A 26717-nucleotide genomic window follows, 5' to 3' on the forward strand; every position below is an offset into this window, starting at 1 on the left:
ATAAATGAATTCAGCTAACTTAATGCAGTCTCCTTAATCTTACAATGTATTTTGAAGAATAGGAAAATAATTTTAGATTCTTAGGCCCTTTTAGAAAGGTCTTAGGCCTTTTTATATTTCTCATTGTTTTCAATATTTTATTTTATTTTTATTTATTTATTTATTTTGAGATGGAGTCTCACTCTGTTGCCCAGGTTGGAGTGCAGTGGTGTGATCTCAGCTCACTGCAAGCTCCGCCTCCCAGGTTCACACCATTCTCCTGCCTCAGCCTCCTGAGTAACTGGGACTACAGGTGCCCACCATGATGTCTGGCTAATGTTTTGTATTTTTAGTAGAGACAGAGTTTCACTGTGGTCTCGATCTCCTGACCTCATGATCCGCCTGCCTTGGCCTCCCTAAGTGCTGGGATTACAGTCGTGAGCCACCGCGCCCAGCCTGTTTTCAAAATTTTAAATCAGTCCACAAAAGTAAATATAATTAGATATTTATCATCTTTTATTTAATTAGAAGATGTAAATATATGTAGATTAAGGACTTGCGCAAGGAGTGAATGGGAAGGCTGGATCATGGATTTTGTCTTCTGATAATATGATACTCTTTAGAATATTGCTTAAACATGTAAAGCAGAATCTGCAATCAAAGTAAATAAATATCCAGAGCCAACTTTGGATCATATCACAGATATTAACTCCTTTGTACCCTTTGGCTTTTTATAAACACAGCTTTAAATACAAGGTGAGTTAAAATCAAGGTGAATATCTATGAGTGAGTTGAGTCACTTTACCCCTCATTTGCCTTTCCGTGCCAGTGACCTAAAGACAGGATCTGTGTCTCTGTGAACCAATGGGGATAAAAGGACCAGGCACAATGGCTCATGCCTGTAATCCCAGCACTTTGGGAGACTGAGGTGAGAGAATGGCTTGAGCCAAGGAATTTGAGACCAGCCTGGGCATCCTAGTGAGATCCTATCTCTATTAAAGTAAAACAACAACAACAAAAATGTATGTATAAAAGAATGTATACATAGGCAAGGTAGAATGATTAAACTGGGGAAAGCAAACTATTTATTGTACTCGCGAAAGAAGCTGAGGCAGGAAAATGTAGGAAGTTTCTCCATTGCAGATTGTGAGGGTTAATACTGAATGTCAACTTGATTGGATTGAAGGATACAAAGTATTGATCCTGGGTGAGGGTGTTGCCAAAAGAGGCTAACCTTTGCGTCAGTGGGCTGGGGGAGGCAGATCCACCCTTAATAATCTGGTGGGCACAATCTAATCAGCTGCCAGCGAACATAAAGCAGGCAGAAAAACGTGACAAGGAGAGACTGGCCTAGCCAGTGACTAGAAGCAAAATGCCAAGTGGGCCTATTTGGATTTTTGGAAACAAGACATTTCTCATTTGGGTGTGTTACTCCAGCCCATGTATTGAGTGACCCAAAAGGCTGCTAGTTTTGAATGGGGTCCAGAACAGGAGAAGGCTCTGCAATAGGTCCAGGCTGCTGTGCAAGCTGCTCTGCCACTTGGGCCATGTGACCCAGTAGATCCAATGGTGCTTCAGGTATCAGTGGCAGACAGGGATGCTGTTTGGAGCCTTTGGCTGGCCCCCATCAGTGAATCACAGCAGAGGCCTCTAGGATTTTGGAGCAAGGCCCTGTTGTCTTCTGCAGATAACTCCTCTCCTTTTGAGAGACAGCTCTCGGCCTGTTACTGGGCTTTGGTGGAAACGCAACATTTGACTATGGGTCATCATGTCTCCATGTGACCCGAACTGCCTATCATGAACTGGGTGCTTTGTGACTCATCTAGCCATAAAGCAGGTTGTGCACAGCAGCATTCCATCATCAGATGGAAGTGGTATATATGTAATTGGTCTCCAGCAGGTCCTGGAGACACAAGTAAGTTATATGAGAAAGTGGCTCAAATGCCCATGGTCTCCACTCCTGTCACCGTGCCTTCTCTTCCCCAGCCTGAACTGATGGCCTCGTAGGGAGTTCCCTATGATCAGTTGACAGAGGAAGAGAAGACTAGGGCCTGGTTCACAGATGGCTCTGCACGATATGCAGGCACCACCTGAAAGTGGACAGCCGCAGCACTCCAGCCCCTTTCTAGGACATCCCTGAAGGACAGTGCAGAAGGGAAATCTTTCCAGGGGGCAGAACTTTGAGCAGTACACCTGGTTGTGCACTTTGCATGAAAGGAGAATTGGCCAGATGTGCGATTATATACTGATTCATGGGCTGTAGCCAATGAAGACCCCAGCAGAGGAGGATTTTAATAATCAAGTGGATAGGATGACCTGTTCTGTGGACACCACTCAGCCTCTTTCCCCAGTCACCTGTCATTGCCCAGTGGGCCCATGAACAAAGTGGCCATGATGGCAGGGATGGAGGTCATGCATGGGATCAGCAACATGGACCTCCACTCACCAAGGCTGAGCTGGCTATGGCCACTGCTGAGTGCCCAGGTTGGAGTGCAGCGGTGTGATCTGAGCCCTCCACATGGCACACGTCCTCAGGGTGATCAGCCAGCTACCTGGTGGCAGGTTGGTTATACTGGACCACTTCCATCACGGAAAGAGCAAAGGTTTGTCCTCAGTGAAATGGACACTTACTACAGATATGGATTTCCTTATCTTACATGCAATGCTTCTGCCAATACTACCATCCATGGACTCATGGAATGCCTTATCCACCATCATGGTATTCCACACAGCATTGCCTCTGACCAAGGCACTCAGTTTATGGCTAAAGAAATGTGGCAGTGGGCTCACGCTCATGGAATTCACTCATCTTACCATGTTCCCCATCATCCTGAAGCAGCTGGATTAACAGAACAGTGGAATGGCCTTTTGAAGTCATAATTACAATGCCAACTAGGTGACAATACTTTGCAGGGTGGGGGCAAAGTTCTCCAGAAGGACATATATGCTCTGAATCAGCCTCCAATATGTGGTACTGTTTCTCCCATAGCCAGGATTCACGGGTCCAGGAATCCTCACCATTACCCCTAGTGATCCATTAGCAAAATTTTTGCTTCCTGTTACCATGACATTACGTTCTACTGGCCTAGAGGTCTTGGTTCCAGAGGGAGGAACACTGCCACCAGGACACACAACAATGATTCCATTAAACTGAAAGTTAAGATTGCCACCTGGACATGTTGGGCTCCTCCTACCTTTAAGACAACAGGCTAAGAAGGGAGTTACAGTGTTGGCTGGAGTGATTGGCCCGGACTATCAAGATTAAATCAGTCTACTACTCCACAACGGAGGACAGAAGAGTTCGCATGGAATACAAGAGATCCACTGGGGTGTCTCTTAGTATTTACCATGCCCTGTGATTAAGGTCAATGGGAAACTACAACAGCCCAATTCAGGCAGGACTACAAACGACCCAGACCCTTCAGGAATGAAGGTTTGGGTCACTCCATGAGGAAAAAACCACAACCTGCTTAGGTGCTTGCTGAAGGCAAAAGGAATACAGAATGGGTAGTAGAAAAAGGTAGTCATCAACACCAGCTATGACCACGTGACCAGCTACAGAAATGAGGGCTGTAATTGTCATGAGTAATTTCCTCCTTCTTTTGTTAAGAACGTGTTTGTGCATGTATATACTTGTACTAAGAAAATGTCTTCATTTTATTTCCTTTCTTCTTTATCATGTGATGTAAGATTTATTGACTTCATATCAGCATTAAAGTGTTGTTAACTTTATGTAATAGTATTTGGGTTAGGGATTGGTGCATTTCCAGTTGTATGAAGAATAGTTGTATTATGTTAGGTGTGGCTATTACCTTATTATTGTCTTTATTTGAAGATTATTTGTGATCTCAGATGTGTATGGATTCAAGTAGACAAGCAGTGGACTTGTGATGGTTAATACTGAGTGTCAACTTGATTGGACTGAAGGATACAGAGTATTGATCCTGGGTGTGTCTGTGAGGGTGTTGCCAAAAGAGATGGATATTTGAGTCAGTGGGCTGGGAAAGGCAGACCCACCCTTAATCTGGAGCTACCAGCGAATATAAAGCTGGCAGAAAAACGTGAAAAGGAGAAGATGGGTCTAGGGCCCCAGCCTACATATTTTGTGCTGGATGCTTCCTGCCCTTGAACACTGGACTCCAAGTTCTTCAGTTTTGGGACTCAGACTGGCTTTCCTTGCTCCTCAGCTTGCAGAAAGCCTATTGTGAGACTCGTGTAAGTTAATACTTAATAACTCCCCTTTATATATCTATATCTGTATCTATATAAACATTTATATATATATATATATATGTCCTATTAGTTCTATCCCTCTAAGTGAACCCTGACTAATACACAGATCAATGAGAAATACAACTAATTATCTTTAAAACGTTTGTGCAGGGCCAGGGGTGGTGGTTCACGACTGTAATCCCAGCACCTTGGGAGGTTTAGATGGGAAGACTGCTTGAGCCCAGTAGTTCAAGATCAGCCTAGGCAACATAGCAAGATCCTGTCTATTTTTTTTTTTTAAGTTTGTGCAAGGAATCAACAATTATTATTTACTTTAAATGGAACCATCCATTTATTACATAAAGCAAGGTGAATCTAGAGTGCCAAATCACACTCAATTATTTATGCCCATTTTGAAAAGATTTTGTTTTCAAAGTCTTTTTACGTCCTTCTTGAAATTGTAGGAAAAGGGGTGGTCAAGAACAGCCTCAGAGTTACTCTAAAACATTCTAGCCCTTGGCCCTCTGCTGTGCAGTTCTGGAATCTCTATGTTTGTTCACACAGAGGGATTAGGCCCAGAGAATATTGTGTTACAACATGCAGGCTCAAAATGGACTAATTTGGTACAGAAAGTCAATTTCAACACTTTTAGTTAGAAATATCTCTTTTCACTGGGAATCTACTTGGAAAATGCAATTGAGGTGGTTTTTAGAAATGGAAACAGAACCCAAAACAAATTGAGATGGTTTTTACAAATGGAATCAGAGATGTCTAGTTTCTATTCAATACTTTCAGTATTTTAAATTGCTATTTCTATTTTTCTGATCCCATACTCAGCTCCCTAATTGTTTCACAATGGTGGTATCAATTATCCTCTTGTCTTCCAGCAAGAACAAAAGGGCTGTCGTCCCTACCTGGGGAGCAGGCAGGTTAACATTAAAAGAAACTTCCAGATCCTCTTCATGCATTTCTCTTAAAGCCCAGATCCTGTTGCCAGTTCTATGAAACCAACAACATGCATTTTCTTTTTTCAGTCCCACCCAAAACACCAAAATCCCCAAATCTTTTCCATGTTAAATGCCACTTCACCATACAAAGCATGGGGAAGGGAGAGATTTGAAGGAAAAACAGAAAATTCCTATTCTGAAGATACTAGAGAAAAAGGAAGAAGATAAGAGTCTCCCATCTTCCATCTCAAGGTTGGCACACGTATACATAGGTAACAAACCTGTACATTATACACATGTACCCTAGAACTTAGAGTATAATAAAAAATAAATAAATAAAAAAGAAAAATAAAAAAAGAAAATTTAACAGGTAAAAATGTGGACTTAATTTAAATTAACAATTTAAAGAGCTTTCTTTGTATAAAACTTTATTAGTGGGACATTGTTTTGATCATTACAAATAATTTTAATTTTCAAAGTATCTCTTTTTATGGATCACTAACTAAATATACACATGTGTATTTTAATGTTACAAACTAGGAAATATCACACACACATGACATTTTCTAATGCACAAATGGAGAACATGTAATTTTAAATCCCAACCCTACAATCATTTAAAAGTTAATATAAATCAGAGTTTAATTTTTTTCAATTAAGATCAGCTTTTCTTTTGACAATTGTATGCTTCCTATCACACCATTCCATCCCAGAAAAAAATAAAAAACAATTAAAAATACCACAAAATGTGAGAGTTGTGATATCCCTGTCATAAATAAGGGACTAAAAGGTAAAACTAATTTTCCTGCAAAGAGTAAAAAATCCTTTATAATATCACACCATCTCCTAAGGGAAAAGAGTTACACTAAATATAGAACATCTTGAATGCATGCAAAGCCAAAATGGTGAATAATCAAAAGGAAATAAGCTGTGAACCAGGTGTCAGCCTCCTCAAAGAGAAAAGTTTGTGTGAGTATTGGGAACCCTAGAATTGCTTTATCAGTCATCTGAGGACATACAGACTGCAGAACAATCGTCTTGATCTGCAAAGAATTTCTGCTTATCATCAGACTGTTGTGGTGTAATACTAAGAGATAAATGTCTAGCACAGACTTTCTGTTTATGACGTTACACTGGAGGATATATATAAAAATGATTTCTAAGGCTATCCCTACTCCTTGGTTCTTGGCTAGCAATCTTAACAATTTCTTGATATGACACTTCTAAGGATAATTTTCCAAGTGGGTTGCATTCTAAAATTATTTTGCTACTCTTAACATTACTCAAAAAAAAAAAGCTTCTCAGATGTGCAAAGGTATTTTCAAGGGCTGTAACGGCTGTTTTCTGTTGGGAGATGATTCTCCATGAATCTGTTGCATTTCTGCATCTCTTGTGAGCCAAAGCATTAACTTCCATTTTATTTCAGACTACCTTTTCGTGGATGTTTGTGTCAGCCTTGGAAGATTGAGATCTGTCTCTCTAAAACTGAGAGTTGATTGTTTCCTGTCCAGTATAACAATGCTAATATATCCCCCTACAGTGAAGGTCAGGTAGGTTTGCTTGTAGCCCTTTATAATAGATAGTTTATAAATATTTTAGAAACCGAAGTTTGAATCTATGTTGCCCCGCAATCAACCCCCCATGAAAGCCCATTGAGACAAATGGAACAATGAAGACTGAAATTTCAACTTTCGTTTCCATGTGGAAATTTTGCTATTTGGGCAATTTCACTCGTTTAGAAAACAGAATGTAGTTGGTGCCCTTGTTAACCCCAAGTCTTCACTAATTTCTTATTCAGTGCTGCAGCTTATACTATTAGCTGTGCTTTGGGGCCTTAAGGAAGGGCTTAGACTGACTAGACAAGAACAACCCGGATGGCTGTGAGTATCTTGGTGGATGATGAGGGGAACCTGGTCCAAAACCAGACTTCTTTTTTTTTTTTTTTTGAGATGAAGTCTCGCTCTGTCGCCCAGGCTAGAGTGCAGTGGTGAGATCTTGGCTCACTGCAATCTCTGCCTCCCAGGTTCAAGTGATTCTCCTGCCTCAGCCTCCCGAGTAGCTGGGGCTACAGGCGCCCACCACCACGCCTGGCTAATTTTTTGTATTTTTAGTGGAGAAGGGGTTTCACCATGTTAGCCAGGATGGTCTCGATCTCCTGACCTCGTGATCCACCCACCTTCAGCCTCTCAAAGTGCTGGGATTACAGATATGAGCCACCGTGCCCGGCCCAAAGACTAGACTTCTAAAAAATGCCTCTGGGTCAGGTGTGGTGGCTCACTCTTGTAATCCCAGCACTTTGGGAGGCCAAGGTGGGCAGATCATGAGGTCAGGAGTTTGAGACCAATCTGATCAACATGATGAAACCCCGTCTCTACTAAAAATACAAAAATCAGCCAGATGTGGTGATGCACACCTCTAGTCCCAGCTACTCGGGAGGCTGAGGCAGGAGAACCACTTGAACCCAGGAGGCAGAGGTTGCAGTGAGCCAAGATCACGCCACTGCACTCCAGCCTGGGCAACAGAGCAAGACTCTGTCTCAAAAAAAAAAAAAAAAAAGACTCTGGGACAAATGCCCATCAACGATAGACTGGATAATGAAAATGTGGCACATATATACCATGGAATACTATACAGCCATAAAAAAGAATGAGTTCATGTCCTTTGCAGGAATATGGATGAAGCTGGAAACCATCATTCTCAGCAAACTAACACAGGAACAGAAAACCAAACACTGCATGTTCTCACTCATAAGTGGGAGTTGAACAATGAGAACATGTGGACACAGGGAGGGGAACATCACATGCTGGGGCCTGTTGTGGGGGGGAGGGCAAGGGGAGGGACAGCATTAGGAGAAATACCTAATGTAGATGATGGGTTGATGGGTGCAGCAAACCACCATGGCACGTATATACCTATGTAATAAACCTGCACGTTCTGCGCATGTGCCCAAAACTTAAAGTATTAAAAAAAAAAATGACTCTGGGAGATGAGAATTGAGGAGATAAGTGGTCAACAATAACAGTACTAAACTGAACCAAATTAACTGCTGTATTAAAAACTGGGTTTCAATTCAATAATAAAATGTGGCACATCAAACCAGCCTGCCCCTATAAAAATATCATCAGACAACTATTTTTGAACATATAGTCTATGCCCAGGCACTGCAAAAAACCCATAGGTATAACATGATGAACAACATGGCTTCTTGCCAGGATCTTAAACACTCAGAGCGAACAACACCTATTACTGGCAAGGGCAACACAGTTTTATTAGAGTATGTTCAGCAAAAAATACCAATAGATTTAATAAAAGTAAACTTTATTTCTTTGGCACAAAGGTCTAGATAGACAGTCCCAAGCCACTATGTAGACTCTACAATCATTGGGACCATGGGCTTCTACTAAATTGTCACTCCATCATCGATACATGGCTTCCACCTTGTGGAAGATTCTCAGTAATGGGAGGTCTCTCAAGAACCCACAAACATTCCCTGATAGACTCAGTTTGAGACAACTGCCAAGACCAGAGTGCCCAGAGACCATCAATGCCAGGTTATCACGGTACTGGTGAGGTAAGGCATTCCTACACCCTTGCTCCTCCTACTTAGGTACTCTTATCAAATTCTGGAAGATTCAGAGGCAGCCAAGCATACTGAGACAGGAAGGAGAAGCACAGTAGAAAAATGGAGAAGTTGGCCATCTTCCTCCCAAACTGATGCTTCCCAGGAGAGAAGCCAATGTTAACTTTATGAAATTCAGAATGCTGGTTATTAAACTTCTTGGAAAATTTAATTATTGAAATTCAGGCTGTCCTTGAAATTTAAGGTGACCAGAGAGCATTGGTCAAAAGAGTTATGGTACTCAACATTTCATTCATCAGTTCATTTCTTCTGTTCAATTCAACGAGAATTTCTAGTATGTGTCCTGCATTGTTCTAAGTATTAAGGAATGATATGAAAGAAGCAAATCTCACAGTTGATGTGCACAAGCCCCAAGTTCACAATCAAAATAAAGCCTAGAATCTTGAACAGAATTGGAAACTTAAAATAGTGCAGTGGTTGCTATAGAGTGTCAACCTTAAATAAAGAGATTCAGGAAATATGGTTAAATGTAGAGTTTAGTCAAGCACAAATTTTAAGGATAGCCATCCAGGAACACAGATTCCAAAGAATGGAAGCCAGTGCTTCAAAGTGGAGAAGTTTTGAGGGTCATTTATATCAATCAAGTTTGGGAAGCTTAACAAGGTTTCAACATTTTCCACACAAGGTTAGCACACAGTTACAGTAACCTGATTAACTGAGGTGGTGTGCTTTTTGGGAAAGGTATATTTAACATTCCACATTGAGGATATAACAGTCATGGGGTCTTCTGCACCATCTGATCTGAATTAGATGCAAGATAATAAAGGAAGAAAGGCTAGCCATCATCAGGAGGGGGAGGTCTTATGTCTGGCGCCATTTAGTTGTTCCTAATTGATTTGCAGAACAAGAGCAACGAGAAAGAATGAATCTATAATCTGAGATCCAGAAATTGCAGCCACATGCATGTGCTCAGACCACACAGTCACATTTCCTTTAAGGCTCAACATAATTTTTAGGCTTCCAAAAATTACAATTAAGTTTGAATTATTTAGGTTTCATATAGCCATTTGAAATCACATCTATTAGAGGGCCTTACAAAGGGCCTTACAAAGTTCAAATGGAATGTAAGTAAATCGTGTTTTAAAATAATACATTTTTTGAGTACTTATTACTGTCAGTCACTGAGCTAAGAAATTTATGGAATTAGGTCAGCCAATCATCACAATGACCCAGTGAATTAGGAATTATTGTTGCTACACTATACAAACGAAAAAACTCAGATGGCTCTCCCAAAGTCTTATATGTGGTAAGGAGTAAAGCCATGGATTGAAACCTGGGTAGTATGATTTAGGAACCTTTCAGTACTAGCTCTTCCAAGGCAGTCTTGTTTGCAGAGATTACAGCCTGTATCAGTCTGTTTTCACACTGCTGTAAAGAAATACCTGAGACTGGGTAAATTATAAAGGAAAGAGGTTTAATTGACTCACGGTTCTGCATGGCTGGGGAGGCCTCAGGAAACTTACAATCATGGTGGAAGGTGAAGGGGAAGCAAGGCACCTTCTTCACAAGGCAGCAGGAGGGAGAATGAACACAGGAGGCACTACCGAACACGTATAAAACCATCAGACCTTATGGGAACTCACTCACTATCACAAGAACAGATGGGGGAAACTGCCCCTGTGATTCAATTCCCTCCACCTGGTCTCTCCCTTGATCCATGGGGACTATGGGGATTACAATTCAAGATGAGATTCAGGTGGGAAGGAACACAGCCAAACTATATTATAGCCTGTTATTTGCAAGTAAACTCATGCATCCAAAAATGTATTACTGTTTAGAAAATATTACAACCTACCTTCAAATACTTAAAATATTCAAATACTTTCTGTAAATTTGATACATCAATCTGGATATCGATTTTGAAATTTAAGGGTACCAGAATATGCTCCATGAAAAATATATCACTTTGACAAGAATTATTTTGAGTTATAGGCAACTGAGAACCAGTAGATGCAGGAAAAGCTTTTTACTTCCCACTATCTAAAAAGAAAGTATAAAATTTTCCTTTCATAAAGGATATTTATATTTATAAAGGAAATTTCCATTGTAAAGATGTCTCCATACCAAGAAGGGAGGCTCCTGGAGACAACCCTTACCACCTGATATGGTTTGGCAGTGTCCCCACCCAAATCTCATCTTGAATTGTAGTCCCCCTGGAGGGACCAGGTGGGAGGCAATCTAATCATGGGGGTGGTTCCTCTCATGCTGTTCTCGAAATAGTGAGTGAGTTCACCGGAGATATAAGGGGCTTCCCCCCACCCCCCCGGCCCGTTTTGCTCAGCACTTCTCCTGCTTCCCCTACCACCATGATTGTAAATTTCCTGAGGCCTCCCCAGCCATGCTGAACTGTGAGTCAATTAGACCACTTTCCTTTATTAATTACCAGTCTCAGATATGTCTTTATTAGCAGCGTGAGAATGAACTAATACACCACCTGAGAGGATCTTCTCAGCATGACAAAACAACTTTTAGTTACCATCCGTTTCCTCTCATTTCTCCTTCCCAGAACTTGCCCCCAACTCCAGCCCAAATCCCCCTTTCTTTTGTTTAGCCTAAAATGGTATATAAGTTTCAATCATCTGGCCACCTCCTCAGGTCACATTTTTTCTTTGTGAGCTACTCCAAATTCTGCTATGTGTTACCTCATATAATGCTAATTTCAACATTTTAAAGGCGAAGGGTATGGACAACATTGATGCAAACTTGCACTCCTAGTGCCCTCTAGTGGATATAGTTGGTTTCACGCATCACTTGCTAGGGTTTTAGTGAAACTTTCCATAAAAAGGAATGTTCTGTCACTATACTCTGTCCTCTCTCCTTTCTCTCCATTTTTTGGTTTTGTCCATGTTCCCAAGATATACTGACAATGTTACTCAGTGTTAATGCTAATAAAACTCTATTTACAAAACAGGTGTTTATTTAGAAAAATAGCCGAACCCTGTAATCCCAGCACTTTGGGAGGCCGAGACGGGCGGATCACTAGGTCAGGAGATCGAGACCATCCTGGCTAACACAGTGAAACCCCGTCTCTACTAAAAAATACAAAAAACTAGCCAGGCGAGGTGGCGGGCGCCTGTAGTCCCAGCTATTCAGGAGGCTAAGGCAGGAGAATGGCGTAAACCCAGGAAGCGGAGCTTGCAGTTGAGCTGAGATCCGGCCACTGCACTCTAGCCTGGGCGACAGAGCCAGACTCCGACTCAAAAAAAAAAAAAAAAAAAAAGAAAGAAAAATAGCCGAACCCATTTATTTGTGTCTGGTGGTTTTTGTGCTGAAACAAAAGAACTGAGTAGTTGCAACAAAGACTGTATGACCTGCAAGGCCTAAAATATGTATTATCTGTCATTTTACAAAACAACTTCACTAACCTCTAATCATGGAACATATCACTAGTTCTGAAAGATGCTTTGGCTAGGAAAGACTAGTCCCCAGTAGAATATGTTTGGGAAACCCTCCTTTAATACATTAAGCAGTCAAGAAACCTCTTTAATTTTAATTCTGTATTTATTTGATTAGTTTACTCCGGGAATTCTTTTTTTCACTGAAGACCTATTAATATCGTATTCATTGAAACGCACTTTGGGAAATATTACTTTATAATATTGTGTTTTCTTAGAGTCAACATTTCTGTTTTTCATAATAGAAGAATTGCTTTCTAAAGAATAGCACTATGGTTAGCTTTTATTTATTGTATAACAATATTTTAAAAATTCATTTTCAGTCGGGCACAGTGGCTTATGCCTGTAATCCCAGCACTTTGGGAGGCTGAGGCGGGCGGATCACCTGAGGTCAGGAGTTCAAGACCAGCCTGGCCAACATGGTGAAACCCTGTCTCTATTAAAAATACAAAAATTAGTCAGGCACGGTGGTATGCACCTGTAACCCCAGCTACTTGGGAGGCTCAGGTGGGAGGATCTCGTGAGCCCAGGAGGTGAAGGTTGCAGTGAGGCAAGATCACACCACTGTACTCCACTCTGGGTGACACAGTGAGACACTGTCTTTAAAAAAAAAAAAAAAAAATCTAGTTAGGCCAGTAGCCTATACCTGTCAGAGGAATTCGAACCAGAGACACTCCATTTTGAGTGAGGGCTAGGAAAATGAGGCTGAGACTTGCCTGGCTGCATGCTCAGAAAAATAGGCATTCCTAGCCTCTAGATGTTGCAGTTAAGGGAACAGATCAAGTTTTACTAAAACTGATCCAGAAGAACAAAGGCAGTCCTAACTTTGCTTTAAAGATGATCATCTCTATTCTTGCAAAATATAGTAATTAAGAAAATTAATTCTTTATCACAAACCCTTGTAGCAGAGCACATCTCCCCATATACACAAGCATTGTACCCAGGGTCGATGCGTTCCTCCTCTTCCTTTTGGGAGCGTCCCGCTCCATCTGTGGAGTAGCTGTCCTTTCACCACTTTACTTTCTTAACAAACTCCCTTTTGCTTCGCACTGCGGACTCGGCCTGAATTCTTTCTTGGGTGAGATCCAAGAATCCTCTCTTGGGGTCTGGATCGGGACTCCTTTCCTGTAACATACCCATTGGAGTGGCATTCTCCACCCAGGGCTAAAATTCAGTCCTGGTTCCGGTCACTAAGCTATCAGAGGGTTCTGTCCCTTGATTCCAATCTGAAGTTTAGCTGAACCTTGTTGTCCATCATATCCGAATTGAGTGAACCCTTCTGCCAAAAAGTGGGAAACTGGAACTTCCCCAAGCATCTAAGTAATCATACGATTGTCTTGTTAATATGAAATATTCGTATATGTGGCCAAATTCATTGTAGCATACTAGTGGGTAGACAGCCTGAGAGGAGGAGAGCTGTAGTGAATGCGAATACACATCCCAGTGTTAGTGATATGGCTCTGAGTGGAGGAACACCAGGGCTCTTGTCACACGCGAATTAGATAAAACGACACAGACACACGTGGAGTGGTTTTTAAGGAGTGAAGAGTTTAATAGGCAAGAAAGAAGGGAGAAGACAGAAGGAAGAAGCTCCCCCGTATAGAGACAGGGGGAGTGTGTAATGAAAAGGGTTGGGATGAGTTAGGGAGGGCTAGTGTGGAAGCAGCTTTTAGGGCTGTTTTTCAAGGAATGGAAAGGGGAGTAGAACAGAATGGGTTGTGGAGGGAGGTATTGAGGATAGGAGAGTATATGGGTTTGGCACCACGGGGTGGTAGGCAAGACAATTTGGTTGATAAGGCGCAGATCCTGAACTAACCTGTAAGACTTGTCTGGTTTTCCGACAGGTAAAATGGGGGAATTGTAAGGAGAGTTCATAGGCTTTAAAAGGCCATGCTGTAACAGGTAAGTGATAACAGGCTTTAATCCTTTCAAAGCGTGCTGTGGGATGGGATATTGGCACTGAGCAGGGTAAGGGTGATTAGGTTTTAATGGGATGGTAAGGGGTGCATGATCGATCACTAAGGAGGGAGTAGAGGTATCCTATACTTGTGGATTAAGGTGGGGAGATACAAGGGGAGGATGTGAAGGAGGCTTTGAACTGGGGAAAAGGGCGGCAATGAGGTGTGGCTGTAGCCTAGGAATAGTCAGGGAAGCAGATAATTTAGTTAAAATATCTTGATCTAATAAGGGAGCTGGGCAGGTAGGGATAACTACAAAGGAATGTATAAAAGAATATTGTCCAAGTCGGCACCAGAGTTGGGAAGTTTTAAGAGGTTTAGAAGCCCGACCATCAATACCCACAAGAGCTATGCAGGCAAAGGAAACAAGTCCTTGAAAAGAAGGTAATGTGGAGTGGGTAGCCTCCGTATTGATTAAGAAGGGGGCGAACTTACCCTCCACAAGTGTCTGTGATGGTCCAGGAGGCTTCTTAGGTGATTGGGCAGCGTTAGTCTTCAGCCGCTAAGCCAAGAAGATCTGGGAAGGAGTCAGAGAGCCTTGGGCCAGAGTTCCAGGGGCTCTGGGAGTGGCTGCCGGGCGAGCTGGACAATCTGACTTCCCGTGGGGTCCCACACAGATGGGAAATGGCTTAGGAGGAATCCCGGGCTGCGGGCATTCCTTGGCCCAGTAGCCAGATTTCCAGCACTTGAAGCAAGATCCTGTGGGAGGGGGAGGCGGTCCTGGAGGAACACCTGGCCGCTGTGGTTCAGGCATTTTGAAGTTCTTGTGTGTCGGAGATGCGGCTGGAGTTTCTCTCACAGTGGAGGCAAGGAATTGCAACTCAGAAATACGTTGCTACTTGGCTGCCTCTACTCTATTTTTGTACCCCTTGAAGGTGAGGTTAATTAAGTCTTGTTGTGGGGTTTGAGGGCCAGAATCTAATTTTTGGAGCTTTTTCTAAAGTCAGGAACGGGTTGGGTAATAAAATGCATCTTGAGAATAAGACGGCCTTCTGGCCTCTCTGGGTCTAGGGCGGTAAAGCGTCTAAGGGTTGTTGCCAAATGGGCCATGAACTGGGTTGAGTTTTTATATTTGATGAAAAAGAGCCTAAACGTTAACTGATTTGGGAGAGGTCGGATAAATAAAAAGGAGCATTACCTTGACTATGCCTTTAGCTCCAGCCACCTCTTTAAGAGGAAATTGTTGGGCAGGTGGGGGAGGGCTAGTTGCAGAACGAAACTGTAACCTGGACCGGGTGTGAGGAGGAGAGGTGATAAAAGCATTATAGGGTGGGGAGTGGAGGCTGAAGAAGAATTGGTACCTGGCTCAGCCTGGCGAGGACCAGCTTGAGGAGGGGAGAAGTCAGATGGGTCGGTGGGAAAGGATTCGAGGGACTCAGATCTTGGGGTGGAGACTGAAGGAACAGACAGGAGAGAAAGAAGAAAGATTTGGGACAAGTCGCATTGGGAGCAGAGACTAGGGAGGGACCAATGTGTAAAAGAATGCCTGGACGTCAGGTACCTCGAACCATTTGCCCATTTTTCAACAAAAATCATCCAGGTCTTGTAAAATGGAGAAATCAAAAGTGCCATTTCCTGGATAGTTAGAACCATTATAGAGTTTGTATTGGGGCCAAGCAGTGTCGCAAAAGAAAATAAGATGCTTAGGTTTTAGGTCAGGTAAGAGTTGAAGAGGTTTTAAGTTTTTGAGAACACAGGCTAAGGGAGAAGAAGCGGGAATGGAGGGTGTAAGGTTGCCCATAGTGAAGGAGGCAAGCCAAGAGAAAAGAGAGGGTAGAGACACGGAGAAGGGGGGTGGTGAGCAGCTAAAGCAGGCGTCCCTGCAATTGACTTGCCACCAAGGGAATGTGGGTGAATGATCAAGGCAGGCATCCCTGCGGTGATCAGACACCAGTGGAGTGTGGGTGAATAATCAGGCAGGCGCCCCTGCATGATTAACCACCAAGGGAAGACTGTCTTCTTGAGTCTGTGGCTGGTGCTGGAGTTTTGGGTCCATGGATAAAACGTGTCTCCTTTGTCTCTAATAGGAAAAAGAACTGGAATTGGAAGGGCAGGGAGACTGAAGGGCAGCGAGAGAGCCTGGAGAAGAGGTGAAAAGACCACTTACCCGATTTGAAATTGGTGAGATGTTCCTTGGGCTAGTTGGTCTGAGGACTCGAGGTTGTAGGTGGATCTCCTCACAGAGTGAGGGAGAGGACAGGGGACTGGCGTCCCGAAGAAGTCCCGGTCTTCGGCACCAAATGTCACGCGCGTCCGTGTGAAGAGACCACCGAACAGGCTTTGTGTGAGCAACAGGCTGTTTATTTCACCTGGGTGCAGGTGGGCTGAGTCCGAAGAGAGTAAAGGGAGATAGGGGCGGGGCCATTTTATAGGATTTGGGTGGGTAGTGGAAAATTACAGTCAAAGGCGATGTTCTCTGGCAGGCAGGGGCGGGCGTCACAAGGTGCTCAGTCAGGGAGCTTCTGAGCCGGCAGAAGGAATTTCACAAGGTAATGTCATCAGTTAAGGCAGGAACCAGCCACTTCTTTTGTGATTCTGCAGTTGCTTCAGGCCATCTGGATGTATACATGCAGGTCACAGGGGATATGATGGCTTCGCTTTGGCTCCGAGGCCTGACAAATGTTTGCCTCTTGGGCTCATTCAAATTCCAAAGAAAATCATTTACAAGTTACTGCCTCCAGGTTCATTCACCTCCACTAACAATCATTTACTACTCAAAATTGCCACACCTCAAGTCTCCCTTTCCCCTGTAAAGTGCAGAGTAGCATCTGGACCTCACTGGGTTACTGGGAAATCGTTCTCATGTGACTCCCCTGTGCTTAAGTAGGTTAAATAAGTTTCACGTGCCTTCTTCTATATCAGCTTATTGTCAGTTTATTTTCAGTGAACCTTTTGAAGGCAGAGGGGAAGCTTTCCCTTGGCGCCTACATCTCGGTGCCCAGAACAGACCCAGTTTACCCCACTGTACCCATAATTGTAATTGTTAATAGTGCCCTCCTTCATTCTCAAAATGTCTCATTTGGGATGAAAACTTATGTGGTCATCCTATCTATAACTCTCATCTACCTATACCTAGTAGAGACTGCATGTATCTGCCCAAAAGAACCTAATAATTGTGAATGGCAAAACAGGCCAACCAACAGCAAAACCTTGTAAGAGTTCATAGTTCTGATCAATAGCCAAGAAATAATAAAACTGATAGATGAGCTGGGATTGTCAACCCCCAGCCTTATTAAATGTTTAACCTAACTGAACAAATGAGCTACTAGAAACTCAATTTTCATTTCAATATCCTTGAAGTAGAAAATTAGTCTTGGAACAAATCACCGTATCTTAGGGGCATGTGTTTAAAACACTGGCCTAAGTACCTAGAACTTTGAAAGATTAACATTTCCATGATGTGCCTGACAATTTAATCGATGTTATAAAGTGCTTCTCAGGCTTCCTGGGACAATGTTTCCCAAAGTGTACCATGCAGATCCTTTCTTCAGAGCCGGGGCTTGTTAAAATCCAGATTTAAAAACAACAAACGAAAACAAAAGGAAATTCACAACAAAAACAAAGTTTCATCCCCAAACCAGACCAACAAAATTGGGTTAAGGAGGTAGAACCTCTGGTATTACATTTTTAGTAACTCCCTAATGATTATGCTCCTACATTTTGAGAACCACTGCTCTACTGGGTTCTAAAAGCTGGAAGATTCCATAAAATTCCTTAGTTCTTGGCCAACTGCAATGTAGACGTCAGAACATTTCTCATGGTCTATGCCCAGAGGTACGCTGATGAATGTTTATCAAATTATTCTGCAGGGGAAAAAAAAATCTTTTAAACTGCGTTTGTGTAAAGTTTGTATAGCACACACTTTACAAGTAACAATAAAATATGCAATACTCTTTACTGTAAATTCCAAAAAGTCAATTGATTCTCAGGGTAGTTTGATTGTTGCTGAGCTCTTGTATAGAAAACCTATGTTGCAATTGATAAGCAAGAATAATTTTAGTATGAACGCTGGTTGATATTTTTGTTTATATTAAGGAGGAAGAGGAATTGAGAAAACATGTTGGATCTTCACTAGTTCATCAGTGATATGGGCAACTTTTTTGTTGAACTGGGTTAACAGCTGGAAAGTGTTAACACTTTTCAGATACTGCAGGAATATTTTCCTAAACTATTTGTGCTACTCGTAATAGCTACAAATATGCAACACTTTTAAATTTAATATACATCACTAACATTTTCTCCAACACTTTCTTAGGTCTAGCGTAGACAACAAAAATAAATCAAGCTCTGGTGTGTAGCATTTGCTGGTTTTCCTGAGGTAAACATTCCACTATCATCGATTTCAAGCTACCAGCAAGTCACTGAATGCAGGGTTGGCAAGAGATGAACAGAAACACACCATTACATATTTCCAGGATACAGATGCAATAGAAATAAATAATCTTGAGTAATATTTACGAACTAATTTTGAGTGCTTTATTAGCTTTATTTTTAATATATTCAGTTGTAGGTTTATGTAGTTTAATTTTTTTATTAGTGTCTAACAATCTGTTCAATTTAATATTCAGCTGAGTGGTTTAAATATGAGATACCACTGTGATTATGCCTCCTTCTCATTCTTGTATTTCCTTTGCTCCTCAGACTTTTTGATAAGCCCATGGCCCTAAACTCTCAAGAAGGAAATGAGTGTCCTTAGAATGTGACCTTCCAAGCCGGGCGCGGTGGCTCAAGCCTGTAATCCCAGCACTTTGGGAGGCTGAGACGGGCGGATCACGAGGTCAGGAGATCGAGACCATCCTGGCTAACACGGTGAAACCCCGTCTCTACTAAAAATACAAAAAACTAGCCGGGCGAGGTGGCGGGCGCCTGTAGTCCCAGCTACTCCGGAGGCTGAGGCAGGAGAATGGTGTGAACCCTGGAGGCGGAGCTTGCAGTGAGCTGAGATCCGGCCACTGCACTCCAGCCTGGGTGACAGAGCGAGACTCCGTCTCAAAAAAAAAAAAAAAAAAAAAAAAAAAAAAAAAAAAAAGAATGTGACCTTCCTCTCCACCTTGTCCCACACCTGCTAAGACACAGAGCGGAAGGAGCTGAGAAGCCAGAGACCTACTTAAGATCCAGAAGCATGAGCAGCAGTTGCAGAGAGGCACACAGACTAACCACCCCTCTCTCTCAAGAAGAGTTGTTCCAAGTACAAGTTTGGAATCTCCAGTCTGAAAACGGGGTCTTTTGCTCTCTCCCCACTTTGGTGCAGTGTGCTCTGATTAGTGCCGGGATTGAGATGGAACAAACCATGGTAGCTGTCAATGGCACAAGGACCCCATCTGCTCCAGACTTGGCTGACCCTGGCTCTTGTACTCCCTGCCACCCACCCCTACACCCTGTCTTCCCTCCTTCTCCAATTACAAGAGAGCTTCATTTGAAACACGCTTGCTCCCATTTCTTTATCTGCAGCAGAGCTGAATTGAAATTTCCTATGTCCAAATGCCCATTCTCTGAATAAAAAGTTATTTTGAAACCAGACTTTCTAATCAACAGATACTCTATACAGTGAATAGCATGTCTTTATTCTATTTACAGTACATTTGTTATAAATATAATACATTTTTGAAAAGCTTATTTTTAATTGAGATTTATATTTTAAACAGATCAACTCAATTGTTAACGTTATATAATAAAGAATATGATAATTTTAATGACAAAAATTGTATTGTGAAATAGTACACTCTACTGAGATGAATGAGGGGGGAAAAAGTCAAAACTCCTTTCAAAACTATATTCAAAGCATCAGAAAAATTTTTTTTTTCTTTTTACAAAGTTATGTATAAGCCATAGGGACCACCAGATACTGAAATATGAAGACTCTATGACCAAAGTTCAAAACTGATTTTAAGGAACTGTGTGAAGCAAGACAGGAAAATTTGTATTTAACACTCTATAGAACTTCACAGTAAAGCTGGAATTTAGAGACTAATGGCTTAACAGGAGTACTGCCAACAACGCCTTTCCTTTCTCAGAATCATCTAATATTCATATGCCATTGACAAGTTGTAACAGCAGACTCAGACTTTGTGTTTTCTTAAGATGGGGCTTAATAAGGTGCACAGATCTGTTGAAATCCTGTATTATGAGCATGTAAATTATTCTCAGGGTTTAAAGAAATACAGAAAAAGAATGTAAGTATTCTCAGTCCAACGTGCTTTGCATCATAAACAAAATGACAAGTCAAAGTATTTTGCAGGGATAAGATATCAATCACCCTCCATAACAAGTTAGGTATATCAAATACTGCTGTAAAGCCCATCCAGCACAAACTGACTATCGTGGATTTCAGTACAAATGTCCAAGTTGTCACACATTATTGATGATGATCAGGGCAGGCATGGAATTCTGCTGACTTGTTTCAAACACTGTAACTTGGTCCGATAACTTGGCAAATACCCTAGGAGTTCCAAGGTTATAAACACCTGTATGAACAAAGCACGCTTTCAGCTGCAGACTATGAATCTCCTGGCTTTTAAGTTGAAGTTTATACTGTGTTTGTCCAAGCCACGTGAATGACCCATGGATTTCCAGTGCTTCTGGACTAAGGGAGGAGGAAAATGGTAAGTTGCAGGATTTTTTCTTTATAATTTTTTTCCCCAAAGTCACATTAACATATCCCTTTCAGCCAGGAGCGGTGGCTCACGCCTATGATCCCAGCACTTTGGGAGGCTGAGGCAGGTGGATCACCTGAGGTTAGGAGTTCAAGACCAGTCTACCAACATAATGAAGCCCCATCTCTACTAAAAATACAAAATTAGCCAGGTATGGTGGTGCATGCTCGTAATCCCAGCCACTCAAGGAGGCTGAGGCAGGAGAATCGCTTGAACCTGGGAGGTGGAGGTGGAGGTTGCAGTGAGCTGAGACTGCGTCACTGCACTCTAGCCCATGACAGAGCAAGACTCCATCTCAAAAAAACAAACATACATATGCCTTTCATCTAACAATTCTATTTCTAAAAATTATTTTATGAAGCCAACTGTTTATTAATAATAGCAACATCATTACTTAACAGCTAACATTTATTATTAATAGTTACTATTTTCTAGGCACAATGCTAAGAGTGGATTATTTCATTTAATGCCCATAAGAGTATGTTAGAACTCGGTTTCAAATCTAAGCTTTTAAACCTTTAGTTGGCCATATATAAATGTGTGTACATGAATGCTTACAATATTGAAACTGTTTATAATATTGAAAAATGGAAAACAAGCCAGTAGCCCCCAATAAAGTATTGTTAATAAATTTATGATACACAAAATCATATATATAGGTGTGTGTCTGGATTTCAGAGAACTGTCTCAGATCTTGTTTGGGGTGTTATACAAAAATATTAAGTGCATGCTTCATAGTATTTTTCCAAAAATTCAAAAATTTCTGAATTCCCAAAAGCATTTGGCTCTAGGAGTATGTGATGTGGGATTGTGGGACTGAATTTTTTTTAAGTACTATTTTATAATCAAGAAAAAAAATCTTTAATATTTAAAACCTCTGTAACACATCTGTAAGCCTTCTGTATTACCAAATAAAAAACCAGGACATGCTTTAGTAACTTTCTTATCCATGAAATTATTTGCATAATTTCAAAATATTAAATTGCTCCCAAATCACTTTGAACCTTAAACTACAAAATAACCTTGCACTAAACAAATCTTTACCTTGTTGTTTTATGCCGAAGATCAACTATGACATCTACATCAGCCTTAGAACAATTGGAAAGCAAAAGGGTGACTGGTACTAAACAAAGGCTATGGAAGAAAAATAAACAAAAAAGTTACATATTTTTTTCTTCTTAAAAGCAATTTTCCTGAAAATAACACTTAAGAATATGTAACAGAGCATAAGCTCCTTAAAAACAACCAGATTCAAGAAGGAAAGAGATCAAGTTCCAAAATCACTCAAGACAAATTGTTTTGTAAATAAAAAATATATTAATACAATGACCATACTAAATATCAGAATATATACATTCATATAACTATTTTATTTTCATTTATTACAGTTAATCTAAAAACAACTAAAATGTTTCTAGATATTTCACAAAATGAAAAACAAAATTTCAACTTAATGAAGAAAAAGTAAACCATGAAAATGCCAACAACTAATACTGTTATCTTTGTGCTTATTAAAAATTACTTAATTTTGAGAACTTGGCCTAGACTGACATTTGTTTTTCTATCAAATTTGCACAACATCATGTTCTGAAGAACATGAGAATGATTTCTATATAGTTGTGAGGAAATCCCTTTAGAGTGGATTCATTTTGCTCAGGTAGCCTACTTTCTGATACCATGTTATAATTCATAAATTACTAAAGCGTAGGAAAAAAGACAGGCAGTGATAGAAGAGGACATGTGAATAGAGTAGTACAGATTACAAATCAAGAATGCAAGAAATGAACATAACATGTACAAATGAAGCACAGTTATATACTATTATAGACATTTTACTCTATAAACACAAAGATAGTAAAGAAGAAAAAATAGTAACTGTGTAAGTTCATACACATTAACTTTTAAATTCTGCTCAGATAATATATTTTACACTTTCAGAAATTTTGTATCTTCTTACTGAGAAATACTTTTTAAACAATACTGCAAACTGCAAACATCAGGTTTCCCTAAGCAAAAACTAAGATGATTTAAAAACCATACCAGGTTGTACTGATGCTATGCCTTAACTTCCCCCCCAAACTTCTCATGTAGCAAGAACGGCAACAGAGACTGCTGGGTAGGTGTCCAGTCAGTCTGAAGCATCTCATTAAATTAAATTCCAATTGCGCAATCTGTAGCCCAAAGTAAATATTCAGGAACTTATGCTATTATGTTCCCATTTGATCCTCAAATGTCAAATTCTTTGTACCTTATCCAAATGCTTCTATTAGAGGAAGAAATGTGAACATCTGGATATCTCCTGGTCCAAAGTGAAACTCATCATCTTCATTCCAGTGAAGAGTACCCCAATCTACCGCAGCAAACTGTAAGTATCATACTGACTCCTCCTAACACTCACTAACCTTCACTCCCAATGTTCTTCACAAATTCCTGCCAATTCTCTCACCTGCACATCTCTGGAACTTGGTTACTTCACTGTATCTCATTTTCCTTACAAGTTCAAGTCTTATGTCTCATTTTACTGCAAGAGCCTCTTAATTAGCACCACAATGCAATCTATTCTTTAACCATGTTTCTCACACTTGAGCATGCACCAGCAATACCTGGCAAGCTTGTAAAAAAAAAAAAAAAAACCTGCTGGGCCTACTCTCAGAGATTCTAATTCCATAGGTCTGGGGTGTAGCCCCAAAAATTGCATTTCTAGGCTGGGCGCAGTGGCTCACGCTTGTAATCCCAGCATTTTGGGAGGCTGAGGTGGACGGATTATGAGGTCAGGAGGTCAAGACAAACCTGGCTAACACGGTGAAACCCTGTCTCTACTAAAAATACAAAAATTAGAGCTGGGCATGGTGGCAGGTGCCTGTAGTCCCAGCTACTTAGGAGGCTGAGGCAGGAGAATGACGTGAATCCAGGAGGCGGAGTTTGTAGTGAGCCCAGATGGCGCCACTGCACTCCAGCCTGGGTGACAGAGCGAGACTCCATCTCAAAAAAAAAAAAAAAGAAAAAGAAAGAAGAAATTGCATTTCTGAATTCCCAGATGATACTAATGCTCCTGGTCTGTGACCACATTTTGGTGGTGGTGGTTGTTGTTTATTTATTTATTCTTTGAGATGCAGTTTTGCTCTTGTCGCCCAAGCTGGAGTGCAATGGTGCAATATTGGGTCACTGCACCCTCCGCTTCCCAGGTTCAAGCTATTCTGCCTCAGCCTCCCAAGTAGCTGGAATTGCAGGTGCTCGCCACCACACCCAGCTAATTTTTTAATTTTTTAATACAGAGGGGTTTCACCATGTTGACTAGGCTGGTCTTGAACTCCTGACCTCAGGTAATCTGCCTGCCTTGGCCTCCCAAAGTGCTGGGATTACAGGTGTGTGCCACTGGGCCTGGCCTTGGGACTACATTTTGAAAACTGCTTTACATGGTAGTTTTTCTAAAATGCTAATCTAATGAACCACAAACAGGGCTGAGAAATCAAAGTTCTGACAACATTCTCCCACCGCTGCACCCAATGAAAAAGCTGGGCTCTAGAGGCAAGACTGCTACCTGCACCTCAGTTTTCTCAACTGTAAACTGCAAAGAATAATAATTGATTCTACCTCTTGGGTTTGTTGTGGTGATTAGGTAAGATAAAACATGTTAAGTGCTGAGAATAGTGACTAGCACATGTTCAAAAGCTCCAGAAACATTATTTAATATAACAACTCATGCTCACAGCAGCTAAACCCAGTATGATTTTATCTTTGTTATCTCCTGTCACCTGTTCTTTATTCTACTCTCATACCTCTACTGCTCTGTGTCCCACCACCATGACCAAACATCCTACTGTCCCATTTCCTCACATTTCTACTTGTTTTCTGAAAGCCCCATTAAATTAAGAATGCTTCTCTATATCCTCCATGTCTTCTCTTTGTGTTTCTACATCTATCTTTAACTGTATCATCCTCTCAACAATAGATGCTGTATTTCTTCCAACATCTTCCATATCTCGGGGTGACTGATGTAGTTCTTAATGGTTTCTTCCTACTACCTCTCCTGTAAAGATGCCTCCACTCTTTCATCATAAACTACCTTAAGGTTTGTATTCTTTTTTCTGTTCTCATTCCAATAAAGTAACACAGTGAGACAGTGAGAATTCTTTGAGGAAGGGGGAGGAAATGGATATTTTGAAATATTTGAGGTAAAGATGAAGCATGTGTAGTTTGAACATCTTCACCTCTCATTTGTGAATTCACCTGCTGTATCGGTCAAGCAGAGGCATACACCTAGTAAGACACTATTCTCTGGCTACCTCTTTTGTACCATCTATTGGCATAATTTTAAAAGTGTCAGGGAAGTTTGTTTTCTTCCTTCAACTCCAAGTCTTCTCATCACTTTGGACAACTTCACTGTCTAGGTAGATGACTTATTCAATACCTTCCCAAATCCTGGACCTATCATCTCCACAATCTTCAGTACTATTCAAAACTCAGTCACACAACTTCCATGACCAAACCAGGAAATTTTTCCCCATCACATCAGACAACTATCCCTAACATAATACTCGGTCACCCCACTCTGACCACCATCTCCCATCTCTCTAGCTTTCTCAATTATACTCTCTCATCTGTTTCTGAGTTTTACATGGACACCCAATCACTTGATCCTTCATTTCAATGGTTCTCAACCTTGGTTACTGTGGTAACTGTGAGTACTACTTAGCAGTTATTCACACCCACTGTGGGACTGTGAATCATCCTTGTTGATTATGGAAGTGAGGCTATTTGGCCAATGAAACATTAGTATCTTTCGATGCAAGCAAAAGTCTTAAATGTGCTTTTGCAATTTGGCTCATTTTTTATAGTCCAGAGCCATGCCACCAGAATATACCCCAGGTAGCAGCTGCCCCTTTGAACTGCGCCCAAAATATATGTGGCACAGACGTGAACCTAAGTTTCTTCAGGTGCCAAATCCAAACAGCACACAGACCAAAGCAGAGCTACAGCCAAATTATCAACCAGCAGACCCATGAGTATGGAAATAAATGCTTTATTATAAGCTACTGATTTCTGAAATGGTTTGTTATGAAGCATTATTGTGGCAACAATGACTAATAGAGATGGACATAGGTATGATCTGAAGACATTTTAAAACTAGAGATGCCTGAACCCTGCTTCCAGAGAATCTGACTGAATCAATCAGCCCGAGCATTGGGAATTTCAGAAATTCCCAAGTGATTCTAATGTGCAGCCAAGGAGAAAACTGTCACATTTTATCCTTGAACCTGCCTTGTTTTTACATACTTCCATGCAGAGTTTGATTTTGGAATGCTTCATTTAACCCACTCTTCTACTTTAGTTTGATCAAAACTTTCCTGTTTCACAAAGATTCTATAGGGTTTTTTAACCCCACTAGAATGATGTAGAGAACTCCTAAACATCCTAGCCTGTAAATGTAGCAAAGGTTTTAAATACTAAGGTTAAAAAGAAGCACCAAGGGTATTCAGAAAGTACATGAAGCAGGACAGGTTTAATAAACAGAGCTGAAGTAGAAGATTGGGTTAAAATGAATCAGGGAATCAAAATTGCTCATAGAAGTGTATGAGATTCAATAAGGATAAAATATAAACATTTTTATTTTCACTTATGGTTGCATATTAGGATTACCTGGAGAACTTAAGAAAAATCCAGATGCCAAGCCCTACTCTGGGCCAATCAAATTGGAACCTCTGGGGGTAGGACTGAATGAAGCATCCTTCAGGTTTTTTTTTTTTTTGTGGAGACACAGTCTTGCTCTGTTGCTCAGGCTAGAGTGCAGTGGCACGACCTTGGCTCACTGCAAGCTCTGCCTCCTGGGTTCACATCATTCTCCTGCCTCAGCCTCCTGAGTAGCTGGGACTACAGCTGCCTGCCACCACGCCTGGCTAACTTTTTTGTATTTTTAGTAGAGATGGGGTTTC

At 41.2% G+C, this 26717-nt stretch overlaps 1 protein-coding gene across 1 annotated transcript in view; it reads right to left on the minus strand.

The window, feature by feature from the left end:
- Positions 1-18604: 18604 nt before the first annotated feature.
- TRAPPC8 (trafficking protein particle complex 8) overlaps positions 18605-26717 on the minus strand; it is a 15371-nt gene continuing 7258 nt past the window's right edge. The window contains exons 2-4 of the mRNA XM_011932599.1: positions 21829-21918; positions 19170-20714; positions 18605-18835 (exon numbers count right to left, since the gene is read on the minus strand). Of these exons, the coding sequence (XP_011787989.1) occupies positions 20480-20714; positions 21829-21918 (325 nt within the window). The 3' untranslated portion in view covers positions 18605-18835; positions 19170-20479. The remainder of the gene's footprint in view (positions 18836-19169; positions 20715-21828; positions 21919-26717) is intronic.

Source organism: Colobus angolensis, unplaced genomic scaffold, assembly GCF_000951035.1.
Source record: "Colobus angolensis palliatus isolate OR3802 unplaced genomic scaffold, Cang.pa_1.0 Scaffold965, whole genome shotgun sequence".
In the NCBI taxonomy this organism is placed as follows: domain Eukaryota; kingdom Metazoa; phylum Chordata; class Mammalia; order Primates; family Cercopithecidae; genus Colobus; species Colobus angolensis.